The sequence below is a fragment of the Calypte anna genome, chromosome 1 (assembly GCF_003957555.1).
Source record: "Calypte anna isolate BGI_N300 chromosome 1, bCalAnn1_v1.p, whole genome shotgun sequence".
NCBI classification, from domain to species: Eukaryota; Metazoa; Chordata; class Aves; order Apodiformes; family Trochilidae; genus Calypte; species Calypte anna.
Genome location: NC_044244.1, coordinates 120,308,580 through 120,327,059, shown reverse-complemented (window position 1 = coordinate 120,327,059; position 18,480 = coordinate 120,308,580). Strand labels below are relative to the sequence as shown.

The 18,480-nt window shown below is 40.5% G+C and overlaps 1 protein-coding gene across 1 annotated transcript in view; it reads left to right on the top strand.

Moving 5' to 3' along the window:
* PHEX (phosphate regulating endopeptidase homolog X-linked) overlaps positions 1-18,480 on the top strand; it is a 105,732-nt gene that overhangs the window by 21,717 nt on the left and 65,535 nt on the right. The window contains exons 4-9 of the mRNA XM_008505955.2: positions 1,263-1,349; positions 2,401-2,627; positions 6,223-6,291; positions 11,323-11,439; positions 13,808-13,891; positions 14,187-14,332. Of these exons, the coding sequence (XP_008504177.1) occupies positions 1,263-1,349; positions 2,401-2,627; positions 6,223-6,291; positions 11,323-11,439; positions 13,808-13,891; positions 14,187-14,332 (730 nt within the window). The remainder of the gene's footprint in view (positions 1-1,262; positions 1,350-2,400; positions 2,628-6,222; positions 6,292-11,322; positions 11,440-13,807; positions 13,892-14,186; positions 14,333-18,480) is intronic.

The window sequence follows — 18,480 nt, the reverse complement described above, 5'->3', positions numbered from 1 at the left end:
TTTCCATGTGTTATGAAGTCCCAGTGGCCTTCCGCTTTGAAGGACCATTGGGACTCCTGCGTTGCACTTTGTTGTCCTTTTTTTCTGAGTCATAGTTCTTAGCTGAGGCACAGCACCACACAAGGCCTATCAGCACTGTACTTTACTCATAAACCATTTTGAAACCCAGAACACTGGGGAGTATGATATAGAGAAGGCACTCTTGAATTTTTCAAGGCTCTTTAATTCTGGTTGATCATACAACAGGAGGGACTTGGGATGGTTTCAGCATAGCTACCCCCTCCAGTGGTCCCAGTAACAGTAAGGGAATACCATGCAGGATCTGTCTGAGTCTCAGAAAACCAGGTCAGAGCTGACAATGTTTGCTAGACCTGCTCAAGTACTACTCTGCTTCTCTTGGCTGTGGAAGCAAGTACTCTGCACTGCACCTGATCTATCTCACTGAAGTTAAGCTGCCCCTGCACTGAGTTACAGCATAATGATGCAGCAGCATCATGGCTGATTTACAACTTGGACACAATGGCTAAAGCCAGCTGAAAGCTGACTGTTGAGATTAAGATAAAATTTTTATGCTATTTCACTTCCATAACATAATGTGAAGAATGCTAGGAATACAGGGAGATGACAGCTTACAAAAACTAGTTTGGCTTTCAGGCACCAAGGAGCTTGACACCTGTACTGTGAGGGTTCTATAAAATTCAGCTTTTCAAACACGAGCTGGGCACTTGGCCTTCTGTGCTATTCTGAGGCTGTGTTTGACAGACACTGGGGCAGGTCTCCACTGCTCTCTTTCAGCGTCAGCAGGGCTGACAAAAATGAGGGCCAGAAGTCTTGCTCTAGGGATTATGTCGCTTTCTCAGATTTGCCTAGACTCCAGTTTCACAACTTGTTGGCACCAGCGCCTGAGCCTCTTGAAAGAATTCCTGACTCCCTGTCCTGTGTGTTTGTTCCCACCCTTGCCTCATGATTCCACATCCTCTCAGGCTGCTGATGTTGGCTGTTTGTGAGAATGAGCAACAAACAGAATTCATTAACTGGCTTTAAAACAGTCCTCTTAAAAATAAATAAACCAAAATAAAATAATCCATTCATTCATCGATTCTTCTCCGTTGGAGGTGGAAAAATGTAAAAACCTCTCATGTCTATGTTACAGTTTAATAAAATACATGTAGAACCTCATCAATTAAAGTGTATCCTGAGGCAGGCAAACACAGTTCCTACTTTTCCTAACCTATTGTAAAAAAAGTGTGTTCCTTTTTCAGCACTGCTTGAGAAACCCATCAGCAAAAGACGAGACAGTGAAGCTGTACAGAAGGCCAAGATCCTGTATGCATCCTGCATGAATGAGAGTAAGTGGCCTGGTTTGAGAGGGACACATGCATGCTATCTGTGTTTCTAAAGGCAAGATCTTTTGTTCTCTGCTGAGCTCTGCAGGTTTTGCTTATTTGGATACAACCAGATGCAGTGTCTTCTGCTGTTTTCTGGAGTTTGCTCTCAAGTCTGAGGTACAATAGGGCACAAGAAATCAGCTTTACAGAGACCTCTGCTTGTCAGGGAACTATGGAGGGATATTTATCTGTGCAAACGGTGCCAGAACCATGACCTTGGGGTGTGGAGGTAGTACCTGGTCAATCAGAGGAGCCCTCTAATGAAATTCTCATACTGACACTTTCAAGAGCCTGCTTGGCACCTCCTACTTTTCTCTAAATATGTTTAATCAAAAAAATTTTACACAGCTGCCTATGGACAACCATGGACTCTTTAGCTTTTTGTTACCTGGATATCAAGCAAATTTGGATGGAGAGTCCTACAGCCACATTTGCAAAGAGTTTTTCCTGAGCTTGGAAATGTTGTTGTAAGGTGCTGTACACTAGTTTGGGACACATCACTACCTTTATGTAGCTACACAGATGAGTTTGGAGTGAGTGGAATTTGTCCTTCACAGTGCCCTTTGTCCTTCTGACTCTTTCAGATTTTATTTCCTGAGCAGTTTTCCTCCAGCACAGCCTGAGACTGACAGCAATTGAGACAGCCTGTCCCAAAATCTTGGTGCTGAGATGCTGACCCCTCTAACTTTGATTATGTGCAACAACCCCCTCAGAATCAGTGACATTTCTATGCTAGTTCCCATGAGACGAATGTGTTTTAAAATTACTTAATTTCAGCCCTTTTCCTCTTTAGAAAGGAACTGATTTGCCTCTCCTATTCTTGATTCAGATAAAGTGGGTTGGACTCCCATGCTTCTATGCTCAAAGGCAGCACAGAGGCTTTGGGTTTCAGCCATTGTGTTCTATCTTGCCTAGAAATCAATCAATGTTGATAAATCTTTTTCGTCTCATGCAGCTGCTGCTGGATTTGAAGTGTCTGGAATGTAATTGTTGTCACACTTTAACATTTCAGATAAAATTGAAAAAGCTGACATGAAACCCCTGTTAAGTATACTGAGGCATTCACCTTTCCGCTGGCCTGTGTTGGAATCCAACATTGGACCTGAAGGGCTGTGGTCAGAAAGGAGATTTAGCTTAGCCCAGACCTTGGCAACTCTTCGTGGTCAATACAGTAACTCCGTTTTCATCCGTTTATATGTGGCTGCTGATGATAAAATCTCCAATCGCTATATCCTGAAGGTACAACACAGCATGTCTGATAAGTCACTTTGCATGGTATTTTGTGGTCTCATTTTTTAAAACACACATTTACATGCTAAATGTTCATACTTGATTCTTGTTGCTATTATCTACTGACTTACAGATGTACACAGGTGCCAATTAATGGGAACATAGGAGCCACTAGGAACTACATGCTATTGAAAAATATTTCTACACGCAGTATTTTCTCCTTTCAGATGACAAAAATATATGTTCCCAGTAAACCAAGGTGTATGAGAATGAAAGTGGTTATCCAGTCCTTGGGGGTGTTCTGGGTGCTTATGACTCATCAGTTGCAGAAAGAATTTTTTTTTGTGTCTGTGAAGATGAAGAATAGTGCATCAGTAGCAGATATTTTGAACTTCAGATATTTTTCTTGGGCTAGAAACACATTATCTTGGGCTTATACAGAACTTTACGACAGAGATGTATCAGAAACACTTCTAAACCTAAAATAGAGAATTTACCTTTTTACTGAAATGTTATTGCTTTTGGACTAAAGAATTACCAGTTTGTTAACAGTGCATGACATTACACAACAGTTTAGATTAGTGAGAAAAAGGCTCAAGAAATGTTGCCTCAGTGTAGTCTGCTAAAACTCCAGAGAGAATTGTAACTATTACTGTGAGATGTCACCAGGGCAAGATTGAGTGCCTGGGCTCAGTGGATTGTTGTTGTTGTTGTTTGAGAAGTAGAGATGAGCAGCCAGAGTAGACCAGCTGTCCACTGTTGCAAGAAAATAGTTTATGAAGGCAAATGACAAGGGACAAAGAAGAAAGTTATGATGCCATTCATCACAGCAAAAAAAGATCAATGAGCCTTGTGTTGCTAGCATCTTGACTTGCAGTAGGAATGTAGCCAAGAATACATTGCATTTGGGGATCAAACAACAGTTAATTGTGGTGGTACTGGAGTGGATATCAATTTTGAGTCACTTCTTTGAAAGAGCTTTTGACTGAGGCATTTAACTGGAATGAAACTGAAGGGTAATTTCCCCCATCTCTAGGACATTTTCCTGAGCAGTCAACAGCAGATCAACAGTTTGCTGGTTTAAAGATGTCATTCTGCTGAGTTGCTGCTCAGATCCTGTCAGCTTTGTTTCAGATGGAGATCTGTTCAGAAGAACTGGAAGAGTAGAATCAGGAGAGTGATTTAAGTATTTCCTGTCACAATATTTCAGTCCAAGTCACCTGTCAGGGAAAGTTTGAGCAGTTAAATATCCCTGTTGCTGGTATCTTGGAAATGCATTATACCTGGCAGTACCTTCACTCAGTATGTTTAGTGGCACCTATGAATTGGGTGTCTGAATAACTGAAGCACTATTCGTGATGAGTAACATATTATTTACTCAGGGTATTCCGTTTATATTGTTCTTAATTTCATAAAAAACTTGATCTGCAGAATGCATCAGCCAGTATTCTACTTCGTCTGTGTTTTAAGAAGTTCCCAGTGGTGCAGAAGTACCACAAAGTATTTCAATCTGCTTGCAAAATTCTTTTTGTTCAGCATTGCAAAATCATGAATGGATCAGAAAAGTAGAAACTCCAAATAAAACTGTGCTAAGCATTCAGCATGATCTTTTTAATCTTTTGTTTTGTTTTGTTGGGTATTTTGTTTGTTTCAGTGGGTTAAGTAAGAGCTAACTCTTAAGGCAGGAAACTTTTGATGAGCTTCATACAACAGTCACCTAATTAACACACACCAAATAATCTGGTTAGCTATTACCAGCACACACATATGAAAAGCATGAATATATTCTTTTTGCTTCAATATGCTGAAAAGAGAAGGTGATACAGTTTTTCAGAGAATCAGAGCTTCACTGAGCATCACTGCTGCTCTCCTTTTAGTGGATGTATCGTTATATTTTATTTATGGTATATTTTAAAGGTTGAGAATATCAGGAGTGGAGGAAAAGATTCATTCATTTGAGATTCTAGTTGTATTTATTTAGGTAATTTTTATAAAAGTAAGAAATGTGAAAAATAAGTAGTATAGGACTTAGTTTTAAAAATATGTGAAATTGTATGAACAATAAAATCTCTGTTATTTAGACCTATTAAAAAAAAACCAAACATGTGGCACCAAAATATACATGTTGGTACAGATGATGTTGTTTAGAACATCAAAACTGTTTGTCACTGTTCAATGATGGACCAGCAATTAAATGACTGATGAATGCTCTCTGTTAACCCCTTTCCCTATAGGGGAAGAAGAGAGAATAAGGGAGAGAGACTTACAGGTTGGAAACTAAACAACACAGCTTTAATGAAACAGTAGTGACAAAAAAAAAAAAAATAAAATGTGAACAAAAACATACCAAACCACTGTCATGCTCCTCCTAGTATCACTTGCATCACTCCCTCCTGGGAAAGTTCCAGGCTGGGCCCCTGGAATCAGAAGCAGGCGTGAGATGGATGCAGGAACACACAGATTCAGGAGGGCACAGATTTGGATTAAAGGCAGACACATGGACGGTGTCCTCCCAGGACACTAGCTATGGACTTAGCTGAAAAGTATAATTACTAAAAAGAAAATAGTTTCTATCCTGGCTCAAACCACGATACTGTTTTTTCTATTCCCATCAGTGTCTTATTGAGAGTTTGGAAGCTGGTTGAATAGTTTTCAGCTTTGTCTTCCACAGCCTATCCTAACCTGATCATGTTGAAGTGTTTTGAGAAATCCTGTTTCCAGCAGTAATATTAAGGTATCTGCTGTGCCCGTTTAGGTGCTTGAAACAGTATGCAAATATTCCCAGGTACTCATTTCACTCAGAAGACTAAATGCAGATCCCAATGGATTTTCAGGACTAGTTTAGAAATTAACTTGGAGACCTTATTCCAGTATGAGGGTGACTACAGACTAATAAAATTGGTCCATATTTAGATCAAAAAGGTAAGTGAAAGTCAAAGTTCCACCTGGATCTACCAGACATCTTTAGCTGATGTATTGGATGCGTAACAATTTCCTGTGCAAGCGTGCAATCATTTCCATGGCTGGTATCCAGCTGTTTCAGTACATCTGTTTAAAAAGCCAAACACAGCAGTCAGTACTGATCTAGGGTGAAGCTCAGGAGTGTAACCTCAGTTTCAGTCAAAGGCTGATGATGCTTTCCAAACACATAGCAGCTAAGATGCTGTAGCATCTAGTGGGCATTTGGTCCATACACTAAGTCTTTGACTCTTGTGCCCTTGAAATACATATAGCATGGTCATCAGCACAAACTGTTTGATCCTCTACACCCACTAATGGAGTTACCTACTCAATAGTGGAGCCACAAGCACATAAATCATGTGGTGATTCTTTGCTGCAGTATGTGGCTTAGATATTGTAGAGGACATTTGAAACTCCCCAGATCACAGTAATGCAGTTTAGGTAATGTCTTCCAGCACAGCATAGGATTTTTCTGTTCTTTTGAAATCCTGTGAAACTCAGACTCACGCAATGTATTATGCATTAGATATTTATACACATCCTTCCATAAAAAACGTGAACTCTTCCAAGGTTGCTTGTAGGCCTACCTTTGAATTCTGTTGAGTTTACCTAATAAATGCTTTTTTCTTGTTATTTTTAACAGCTTGATCAAGCAAGCCTCTCTCTTGCATCTCGAGAAGATTACCTAGAAAACACCACAGAAGCTAAATCTGTATGTATTACTAACTGGAACTCAGAGTGACCATTTTTCCCCTCAGCTTTTTTATTGTTGCTTTTTTTTTTGTTCGTTTAGCTCCAAACTGAGAAAGTATTGTGGCTTGTTTGGATTTAGATTTTTCAGGACATCTCTCAGAAAACACCACCACCACAATCATGTCAGGTCATTGTAATAACATCTCTCCTCAGACTTCTCTTCATGCTAAACACTCCCAGGTTCCTCAGCTGCTCCTTGTAAGACTTGTGCCCTAGACCTTTCACCAGTTTTATTGTCCTTCTTTGGACATGCTCCAGCACCTTAATGTCCTTCTCATAGTGAGGGGCCCAAAACTGAACTTAGTATTTGAGGTGTGGCCTCACCAGTGCTGAGTCAAGCAGAACAAGAACTTCCCTAATTCTACTGGCCACACTATTTTAGATGCAGGCCAGGATGCTGTTGGCCTGTTGGCTACCTGTGCACCCTGATGGGTCATGTTCAGTCAGCTGTCAACCAGCACCCCTTAACAATGTGTAAGCCTTAATAATGTGGTGAACAACAACTAATCTCCACTCATCCATTAAGTTACTAATGTAATTGTAGAAGGTTGGTTAAGTGTGATTTCCCCTTCATAAATCCATACTTCTGCTCACCTTGTCCTTCATGTGTTTGGAAGTAGTTCCCGGGAGAATTTTCTCCATCACCTTTCTGAAGACTGATATGAAGCTGACCAGCCTGTAGTTACCTGGATATTCCTTCTTGCATTTCTTGAAGGCGGGGGGATACTTGCTCTCTTCCTGTCCCTAGCAATGTCTCCAATAGCTGTGACCTTCCAAAGGTTATTGGGAACAGCTTTGCAATGGCACCAGCCAGTTCTGTCAGCACTTATGAATACAACCTATGATGTCCCCCTGATTTTACTTATTTCTTCTTTGCTCCCCAATCTGGTCCTCATCCACTGAGGATAAGCCCTCCTTGCTCCAGATTTCCCCTCTGTTTTCAGGGGCCAGGGATTCCTGAAGGCTAGTTTTAACACTAAAGGCTGTAGAAAGGGCAACTTTGAGCATCTTGGCTTTTTCAGCATCATTTGTCACCCTACTCTATTCAGAAGCCAGCTCATGTCTTGTTTTGGCTGTTATGTACATGTAGATTCTTTTCTTGTTGGTCTTCACATCATTTGCTAGATTCAGCTTCAGGGCGGCCTTGGCTTTACTAACTGTATCCCTGCAAGAGCGGCCAGCAGCTCCATCTATACTTCTGGGTCATGTCCATGCTTCTACTTTTTATACATTTCTTTCCTATGTATGAGTTCAGTTAAGAGTTCCTTTTATACCTATGCAAGTCTCCTACCACCTTTACTTGATTTCCTACTTGTCAGAATGGATCTTTCTTGAGCTTGAAGGAGCTTAAGTAGAGCTTCATGTTATTCCACTGGTCTCTCACATAAGGAGCAACTCCATCTCCTCGACTTCCCTGCCTGTCCTTCCTAAAAGTTCTATATCTATCCATTTCAGCACTCCAGTTGTGCAAGCTATCCTTCTATGTTTCTGTGATCCTGGTGAGGTCTTAGCCATGTAGCTGCACATGGACTTCTAACTCCTCCTGTCTGATCCCTAGGCTGTGTGCATTCTGGTAAAGGTATTTCCAAGGGCTATCCAGTCATGCTGATTTCTCAGTATGGCCTTGAGAGCTTTCCCTGTAAGGCCAACCTTCAGGCACTTCCTTTATTACATACTACCCTCAAAGGGGTTCCATTTCAGCTCTCTTTTGTGGATTGCATTTTCCCCTCTTTTCCCACCAACCAGGGCCCTTGGCTTGCCTGCCCTATCCTCATCTTTCTTGGATATTTTTTGAGGAATCAGTCCCTCCCTCACTGTTTCTACCTTAAAGCTTTTTTTTCCACATTGGCTAGCCTATCAGCAGAGATATTCACTTTAGTTAAATGGATTTCTCCTCTTCCAAACCACTGTGAATTCTCAGAGAAGGTCCCATGATAGCAGAAATCAAATTTCTGCTGCAGACACCAGCTGCATATACATATATTAATCTGCAGGATATGTCAAGTCCTTCTCGGGCACTTGTGCCTCATTGGTAGGATCAAGGAGAACATCACCTGAGGCCTCTGCCTTGTACCCATTCTTGATCCCTCCCAGGTCACCTCTGATAATTGGTGCCTGCCAGGAAGAGCAGAGGGATGGACCAAGCCTTGGTAACCTTCCTGAATGCAAGACCTCAGCAAGCAGCAGACTTCCCTAGATCACAAATCAGGTTGGCAGGTGGGGACCTCCATCCCCTGCAGTAATAAGTCTCTTACCACAGATGCTTGCTCCTTCCTTTTGGTGGTTCAGAGGGGCTCAGGTTCAGCCACATGCCATATTCCAATTGGTAGTGCTCCTCTGCCCTCATCTTCTACAAGGACAGAGGACTTCCAGACCTCACCGTGGTGGGAGATTCTGCTTTCCATCTCCATGGGCACAGGCTCCTCCTGCTCTTCTGCTGCAGTGTCTCAGGGAGGATCTGGTTGATCTTTCTCATCCCCTCCAAGGCTGTGTGGTCTGATGACCCCTCACAGCTCTTTCATTTGGCAGCACAACTCCTCAACAACTGCACACCTCCTGCATGCTAGAGGACCAGGAGAGAGGCCCCAAGGCACTCCCTGGAGCCTGGGATATGCAGAGTTGCATCCTTCCTTAGGAAGCATCATCTGGGGCTGAGACCCTGACAGGAAAGGGACAGTTACCCAGGAGTGCCTGGAGAGCATGTCCTGTAGTGTGTGACCTCTTGTGAATGCAGTGAGGAAAAAATAAGAATGGAGAAAAAAGTTGAGGCCAGGCGAGACATATACTCGGTGGCAATATATGTCTGACTTTATTCATCATCAGTGATCTTTTAGAGTGCAGAGTAAACATGACATCACGATAAGGTGGATTATATTTTTAAAAGCAAGATTCAATAAACAGAGACCATGGTCTTGCTAGCTACAGACATTTACAACACTTTCCCACAATAGAATATCCCGGGAAAACCAAATGTTGATAGGATATATACTCCCTTTGTTCAGGGTAGGTGTCCTCCAAATTTCTTACTGTCTCTTCTGGTGATGAGCCTTGCTTCATCTTTATTTTTCTGGCAGCAGGCCTTGCCTTGCTGCTACTTCTGGTCAGCCTTGCTTTTTATTGTGGGGTCCTGCTTTTTTGCTAGCTCTCAGGTCTCTCAAATGACTGTAGCATGTCTCCACAGTGAGCACCATATCTAAGGATGGGTGTGCCAGACAAAGTCTGCTGGCCTTGTTTCTGTGAGCTGCATCCATTGATGGCCTCTGGGAGCTGGGCCCAGCTCTGATGTAAGCTTCTCCCTGGCATGGGCTCAAAGGGTGCTTGACCCTCCCTAATCTTTCTTGACTGAGAGGGTGGTCTGTCACTGCAACAGGCTACCTGGGGAGGTGGTCACAGCACTGAGCCTGTCTGTGTTCAGAGAGCCTCTGGGTGACACTCTTAGTCATATGGTTTAGTTTTAGGTAGTCCTGCAAGGAGCAGGGAGTTGGGCTCGATGATCCTTATGGATCCCTTCCAACTTGGGATATTCTATGACTGTAATTAGGAGTCAGCTAGAGGACAGCCTGTGGGACCCCTTTGATCATTTTTTTGGCAGCTGCTGGGGTGACTGCCACCTTCACCTGAGCTGCAGGAAGTGGGAGCCCTCCTGTCCCTCAGGGAGGGGTACAGGGAGTTCCCAGATTATGAACAAAGTCCCCAGAGGCTCAAGAATATTTCAACAAAGTGGAGCCCAGAAGCTGTCATGTCCATGGGCTGCCTCAGTGAGCTGCCCTCTGGGCCTGCCCCTTGGGATCCATCAGGCCAGGAGGCTAAGCACATTTCAAGAGCCTGAAATTATTGACATCAAGTTTGCTGGAATTCATTTAGTGAAGGGAACAAGAGTTCCTCAACAGATTTAAAGTACTCATTTTCTCTTTCCCCCTCCTCAGTGGTCTCTCTGCTATAGCTTAGACTCTTACTGTTTTTTTGTAGACAGCAATTGTGAACCACTAATGTTGGCCAAAGGCTCTACTGTGTCAATATTTGACAATGATAACACCTTTTTCCCTCTCACTTGATGAAGGCCCGTGGGCAATATCCAACATATGCAGCCCAAAGCTCAAAGACAACAACCCCCTTGGGTTGTCAGGGGGGACAACTCATTGCTACTGAGTAAGAATCTACAGTTTTGCTTCCCTTTTGAGTTCCCTGAGAGTATGGTGAGCTTTTTAGCCACATCAGTCAGATTGGATGATGCCAAATTGCAAAGAATTGTATCTACTAAAAGTTTAAAGGTGAGAATGAATGCCTTGGAATATGTTTTTGCTTTTGCTGGAAGCTGGGCTGGTAGGAGTGATGAGGAACAATCTTATCCCTTTAAAATCCCTGAGAGATTATGTTGGGAGGGGGATAGCACAGAAGTCACTATGGTATCATTACACAGTGATTTCAGCTAACATTTGTGTATACACACTGAGACTAAAATGTGCTTTACTAGGGTAGCCTAGGAAGAGCAGAGCACAGCACTGTACCAGGTACATGTTGCAGTGCAGTGGCAGGAATAGAAGAGAGAGCTCAGTGGAGTGCCCTTTTATCTCCCTATCTTCTCAGTCTCTAAGCTTGCACTTATATGTAAGTACTTCTTCAGTCCTGTACTGGTTACTGTATGATTTTGATTAAAATATTCATGCATGCTCATACTCATTGTCTAATCCCACTGTAAGTGTTGTCAGTCTAATCCAGAATGGTAATTTGCATTTCCTGAGATTTATTCTCTGTGAACCATAGTGGATATATTTACTGTGCAGAATATGTTTACTGTATTATTTCTCCTTTCCTGCTTGATGACAGCAGGCATTCAAGGTAAGGAGAATACAGCTTTGGTTGTGCATAGAAGTACAAATGACTCCACTGATTGCTAAAGCTGTGCACTTCTGGTCTACTGCTACAGCTGTGCTTAAGTGCAAATCCAGTGGTCATTTAAATTTTTTTTTTTTGTTTCTTTTCTTTACAGTACCGAGATGCCTTCTTGCAGTTCATGGTTGATACAGCAGTGCTTCTGGGTGCAAATGCTTCACGAGCTGAATCTGATATGAAGTCAGTTCTAAGACTGGAAGTTAAAATAGCTGAGGTTGGTACTTTAATATGGTATTGAAACAGGTTTAAAAAAAAAAAAAAAAAGTGCAGTCCTCTTTCAAAATGGAAAGCCTTATAATATTAAGAGCCTTAGCAACAGTGTTTTTGGATGGGTGTTGGGAACTTAGCCAAATACCCTTGGTTCTTTAAATTGATAATATTTCCTAATTTTGAGCTTGGGTAGAATTTGAGTCCCCACTGTGCAGCTGTTTTGTTAATAGATGACTATCAATTCAAGAAAGCTGATTCTCTGAGGAACATCCTCAAAGCAATGCAAGACTGAGGTGGAATATTGACCTTTGGTGGTGAGAGGGTGTGGTGGTTACAGGAGCACCATAGTTGGTCCCTGAGCTACTTTCTCGGGCTACCCTGGGTGGGGTTATGAAACTCCATGAGTTTTCATTTAGAGACCTACTGAACTTAGTAAAGCTAAGCAGATTCTGACACTCAGTTTTACTTGGCAACATTTTTTGCTTCTTTGTGGGATTTAATTTGTGTATTAGGACTTTTGCAGGCTGAAAGAGCCTTTCCCACATTCTTGTCTTGGTATGGATACTGCAGGAATCCTGCTCGTAGGAGCTCTAAGTTGTCTCCTACCAGAGCAAGAGAGCTAGCCGCAGTATTAGGAAACCACCAAAAGTTTGAGAAAGGAGATGAAATTTTGCCATTTTATTTTGCTCTCAATAAAGCACAATATTTCGCTTCATGTACCAAGACTAGATGGACTAATAAGCATATAGTTTGTTTTGACTCAGAAGACTTGAAAAACAGGAAGTGTTTCTTCTGTTTATTGGTGAAGTAGTAGAAAAAAGCATTGCTATCTCTGGTAGTTTCACTTAGTTCATGTCTTACAGAGCTTTATTCCACAACATACATAGGTGAAGTTGTCATATCAATGACATGGTTCATGTAACAGCCTTCAGGATCACTAATATATACTATTATGCAACAATCCATACTTGCTCATGGTTACCTGATTTCCCTTTAGCATGAATAATCCTCCCAAAATGCATCCAGATATTAGGCATGAGCCCAAGGGCATAGATTCTTGCATGATCCCAAATGAATACCATGAATTATATAAACATTTTACCGTGGTTCCAATGGAGGTAGTCCTGCTTGTTACTTGAGCTTTTACTGAATTTGGTGTTCCCCTGTGTTCACTTTAAGTGAACGTACATGATGGAGGACTTGTGTGCTCAGGAAGAGGGACAACAAGAATAAAGGGAAGATACTCTGGGTGTAGGAAGGAGTGGGGTGCCCTGAGAGAGCTTGCTGTGTACAACAAACTTGTAGGTCTGAATTACTGGAGGAAGAGGGAACATTGTGAGAGGAAGGGAGCAAATGAGTTCAAAAAGAGTTTAAATATTTGTCAGATAAATGAAATTTGCGGAATGGCAGAAGAGAGTAATTTTATTTTTCTGTGTGGCTTGAGCAATAGTAAAACCGCAGACACTTACTGGAGAATTTTGGTTGGAGAACTGCCAGATGTCTGGTTAGTCTGGCGTCAATCTCTGTGCTCTTTCAACTGCACAATATACAGCCTGTTGTATAGGATTTAGCTTAGACAGGGGCTGGAATTGCCACTGGGAATTCTTGTTTTTCTTGAGCACTGAGAAAATTTTGAGCTGTGTCTTGTACTTGGTTTGGTCTTCTATGATGATCCATGCTGACATCTTAGAGAATGTCCTTTGTCCTTTTGCTTTATATTTAGGATTTCTTTTGCTATGTCCTTGGATTTTGACATTACAAAGGATTTTGAGATCTGGCTCCTCTGGACACCCAGATGAGTGGCCAGGTTGGAGAACACTTTAATTCATGTTTGGCCTATATTATCCAGGTTTTGTGCTATGGAAATGAGAATGCTGGGGTAAAATGAAGAGAAACTTGTGTGTATCTGTCTCTTGCCTCAGATGGAGTCGAGCCATAACAAGAACATGTTCAAATGTGAAAGACAAGATGTCTTTCAGCATATACCTATCTCAGATATGACCTTTTAATACATATAGTTTGGAGCTGGCTTCTACATGACATGAAGTGTTGAATAAATATTAGTGGTCTGGGTGTATTTTATCTCTTATGAAACAATATACAACATATAATCAGAGTAAATATGTTCAAAGAAGACATGCAGTGAAATTTCTCAGTAATGAGTTAAACTGATAATGAACTCTGTTCTATTTCTCCAAGTTAAATGCCATCCTTAAAAAGGCAAGTTAGTGTTATGAATTCTTGGCAAATGGGTGATGAGATATTTCCGCACTGGGATTATGATGGACAGGATTGATGTAAGAGCAGGTTCCTGCAATAAAATAGTTGTTTTGATGTTTGTTTTTGTTTGTTTGTTTGTTTGTTTTCCCTAGATCATGATTCCATATGAAAATCGAACAAGTGAGGTGATGTACAATAAAATGAACATATCAGAGCTCAGTGCCATGGTTCCACAGGTTGGTGGGAGATAATTGCAAAATTATTCTTTTAATGTTTACATAGATTCTTTAAATTGCCTTTAGTGTGCAGAACAGCATGTTAAAGGACTATCATGAGGAATGTGTATACTCAAATTACAGTATATGTTCTTTTACATACTGAGGTTGGGAAAAAATTGTAATGACAAAGTGCAGTTTCTTAAATTTTAAAAAGTATAGCATTGATCTCAAAGGTGCAACTTCATTAATAAATCATTAATAAATCATTTCTCTTCATAGTCCTCTTTAACCAGCCTTGTCTTTGTCATTACAGTTTGACTGGCTGGGATACATCAAGAAGGTGATTGACACCAGACTCTATCCTGAGCTCAAAGATATAGGTCCTTCAGAAGATGTGATTGTCCGTGTTCCCCAATACTTCAAAGATTTATTCAGGATACTAGAAAATGAAAGGAAAAAGTAAGGATTCTCTGTTGGTTTCACCCACACTAATGAGGACACATCAAGTGCTGGGGTTTTCCTGGGTTCTCCAGGTGTTTCAGACATTCTTGGAATCAAGACAAAAGTTCTGTTTGGTTTTGTCTGAATGAGGACATAAATATTAGCTTCTGCACAGCAAGACAATTTGCAGTTTCAACACATTTTTTACTGAAAACACAGGTTGCAGCAAAGCTGCATCTTACAGATGCATTGAACATCTCTTACTTGTGAAGATCTTGTATCTTGTCAAATCATGAACACCTGTATATAAAATGAAAGTAGTTGAGATGAAATATAATAGATGTGCTTTGCACATGAAGGCAAGACAGCTTTGGGCAGTGTCAGGAAAAAGTGTTCATGAAGATGATGTCCCATTCTGTAGTGCATTGATGATATTTAAGTGATTTCAGTGATATTTTGTTCTCTGCTGAGATGTGTTCCTGGACTTTAAAAAAACATCTTTAAAACATCTTCTTAAAAAATCATCTTTGCTAATTGTACAGTATGGCCACAACTAAATATACATTTCAAAAAAAAAAAATCCCTATCCCAGAAACATTATTCTGTTGCTCTATATCTCCAGTGAAAGAATGCTTGTATTAGTTCATTGTACCTGTAAAAATACCATGTAGATCAAACTATAAGAAAACCAAAAATGATTGATCTGTCTACAGATCATCAAACATCCTTACTTTATAAAGTTCAGACAAATATTAGTATATCACCAATCTGCTGAAGAAAGCTATCAAAATTTTTTGGCTGTACATGTTTTGTATCTTATAGTTAGTTATGTTGGTGGGGTTAAAGCAGTGATTTAGAGGATGCATACGTAGCAAGACAACAGAGAATTAGTTATTCCCTGTGTACAAATAAATGCAAATTTATTCTGTAACTACAAAGTAAATACCTGTAAGCTTTTTCTGTAAGGGTCTTATTCAAGGAAAATCTATCTCTGAATGTTCAAGAGAAGTTAAGCCAACCTGTTTGGCGTGGAAGAGAGAGCCTGGAGTAACAACCAGAAAGAATGGCAATGCCTGGCTTCAGCCAAGCTCAAGAGCAGCTTCCTGATCCATACTGGTTGGGGTGGGGAGAGGGACAAAAAAGCAGTGTTTGTTTTTGTGCCATTATGCAGGCAGTATATTCAGGCTGCATACCTTATAGCTGTTAATGGATTAGGCATTTTCTGCTAAGAGAAATTTGCACCATAAAATGTTAGAAATGGCAATTATAGTGCTAGACTCAACCAAAGCAGACTTTAGGTTCTTGTATGTAAAATTCATCCAAACAGTCACTGCATGATAAGAAAGTTCATGTTTATCTAGAGGTTGATAGTGTTAATTTCTTGAAATGTCATGGTTTGCTCCGGTAGTAACCTTGTTATCTGGCCTGAGAAAATTAGGAAATAACTTGAATGTGAACTCCTAAGAATGAGGTCTAAACATTTCTCTGTAGAGTGAATTCTAAAAGCTTAACAAGGATATTTTCTTTTAGATAATCTCATTTATCATTCTCCATATGATATTTTAAAGGTTAAATAAATTAATGCAAATAAAATGAATTTAGTTTTTTACAGTAAGTAACTAGACCAATCAAATTCTTACTAAAGCATTCCAAAAGTTTAGATTTGCTTCAATGATTAGAATGTGAATTAATTTCTCATCATGTCAGGATATGCAGCATTATTAGGAGAAGAAGGTACTTTGACCAAGTTTGTATTCTTTTCAGTTGCAAACCTATCTCTAAATTACACTTTTATTCCCATTCCTTGTATGTCCACTTCCCAGATGAGCACCCTGCTGGAATGAGAACTCTTCAAAATGGCACAAAAAGATGGTTTGTGGCTCAGGGGTCTGGCAAAGTACTCTTTGAAATTAGTTTCAGGTGGAGGGAAGAATGGAGTGAAAATTAAGTCTGACTACAGCAGCAGTTCTCAGTGATATAGGTGACAAGTCCAATGGGCTCACAATCACCATATTAAAAACTGCTCCCTTGGAGAACCTGCTGAACGATCTTGAATCAAGAAATCATTCACATGGCAATGTTACTCAGCAATAGCACCTTGGCATGCTATAGAGTTAATTTAGTAGAATAAGGCTATTATTTACTTGATAACCCTGCTGAATATAATCAGGTTGCTGTTTGCAGCTTGATGTACGTGCTGTGGTGTGGTTTGCAGGTCCATCTGAAATTCCCAAGCCACAGGGCACTGCTGTAAGTCCCGCCCAGGAGCATGACTCTCCGTAGCAAGCTGCCCAAGCAGCTGAGTAACTTAGCCTGCAGAAGCTCCCACCAGCCCTGGGCTACCTAGCCTCTTATGTCAGGTGTTCATTATGTGATGAAGTAGGTCACACCTTGTTGTAAGAAGTTTCCAGGTTTTTTTGGAGTGCCAGCTGATTTTTACTGGAGTGTAGTATCTACTAGAGGACAAAGAGGTGTACGCTGAAACACCGATGTAGATTTGGTATAAATGAGGTAATGGTGGAGCTTTGATACAGCTGTGCCATGTGAGGGGGCAGGTGGGGAGTGTGCTGGCACCAGTTAGGAGCCCCTTATATCCCCTCCCTCTTACCTGTGGGCTGGTGCTTTCTGTGTGAGCCATAAATAAGATAGAGCAAATCCTGTCATTTTGGAAACATTTGCAGCTGTTGAAGGAAAGAGCTTTACTATTCTCATGGATGTCAGAATGAGTAACTGGTTTTCTTTGTTTTACCCGACCCTGTCTTTGCAGTGTGGGACAATTAATAGAGAAGTACTTTGTACTTCCTGAAGCTAAGAGGAATTTTCTTCGGGGGGGGGGCACTAAATCTCTTTTCTGATCCCAGTGGGCCTCTGAAAAATCAGAGACACATCACAATGATTTGACTTGAACTAGTGCCTCTAGCAATAGAAGTAGATGTTTCTCAGTACTTTTAATTTGATTAATGACTCAATTTTGAATACAATTTTCAAAGAGATCTCAGAATTTGTGAAAGGGATCTTTTTCTTAAAATGTCAGTTAATTTGCCATCTATCTCATATTAAATCTATCCTCTTTAATTGCCATTGTCTGTTGATTAAAATATCACAAACTCACAGAATTTTATATGAGCAACCTACTTAATTCCCAGATAGGGCAGAGACTTCTGTAGCAGATTGTCATAACCACTGGTATAATTTTAACTGTCCCAGCAAACAATCTCTCTGCCACTTCCTTTGGGAGTGTGTATGACAATAATGGTCACATTGGTTTAGAGCAACCTACACTTCTTCCTTTAACAGTCAGTTTGAAGTTAAAATATAGGCCTATGTACTGCACCCTTCTGAAAGGTTACAACAACAAATAGTCTGGTTTCATTGAAAGAGGAGAGAGGATTTGTACGTTTTTATTTCTGTGTTGGGTTTTGCTCCATGTGAAGAGTTTAACTTCTCTGAGCCCCAGTGAACTGATTTGTGAAACTGGGATAAAAATCACCCCAAGATATGCACCAGAGTATTTCATAACCAATAGTGTCAATTTTTAAACCAAGTGAAGATACCCAACTGATTTTAAGTTTATATAGTTATCCAAAAAGGAAAAAAAGATCATCACCAAATCAGGAAAACAAATTCAGATAAAATAAGGTTTTGTTTTGTTGTAAAGAACAAATTAAGAAACACTGCCCCTCAAAAAAACAACAAACCACCTCAAGCTTTCTTCCAGTTGTAACCTCCCTTTAAATAGTCATACCCCTGTGCTTTGAAGCCCAACCTTGTGTTGTTTGATGCATCATCTGCATCAGTGGATTCTCGTGTGATTACAGTCAGGAACTAGTACAGCCTCATGAGGCACCTCGGTGTTAGGACATGTCAGCCTTCTTTTCCTTCCCAAAGTAACTCAAACCTCAACTAAGAATGGGATATTTCCTGAAACTAACCATTGCCTTCATTGCTTATGCCTGGTAGAAAAGTTTCCAATTGCCATAGATATTACTCTCTTTAAATAAATCACCTTTTGGAGACTCATACTTTACAAATTTCAGTCTTTGACTACCAATTTGACAGAGCTTCTCCAGCACAATTAAGTACTGAAGTGTAACACATAATTGGTTTACCATTAATCTATTTAGCTAAGGTTTTTACCTAAGACTTTTGATCAGAATAAATGTGTA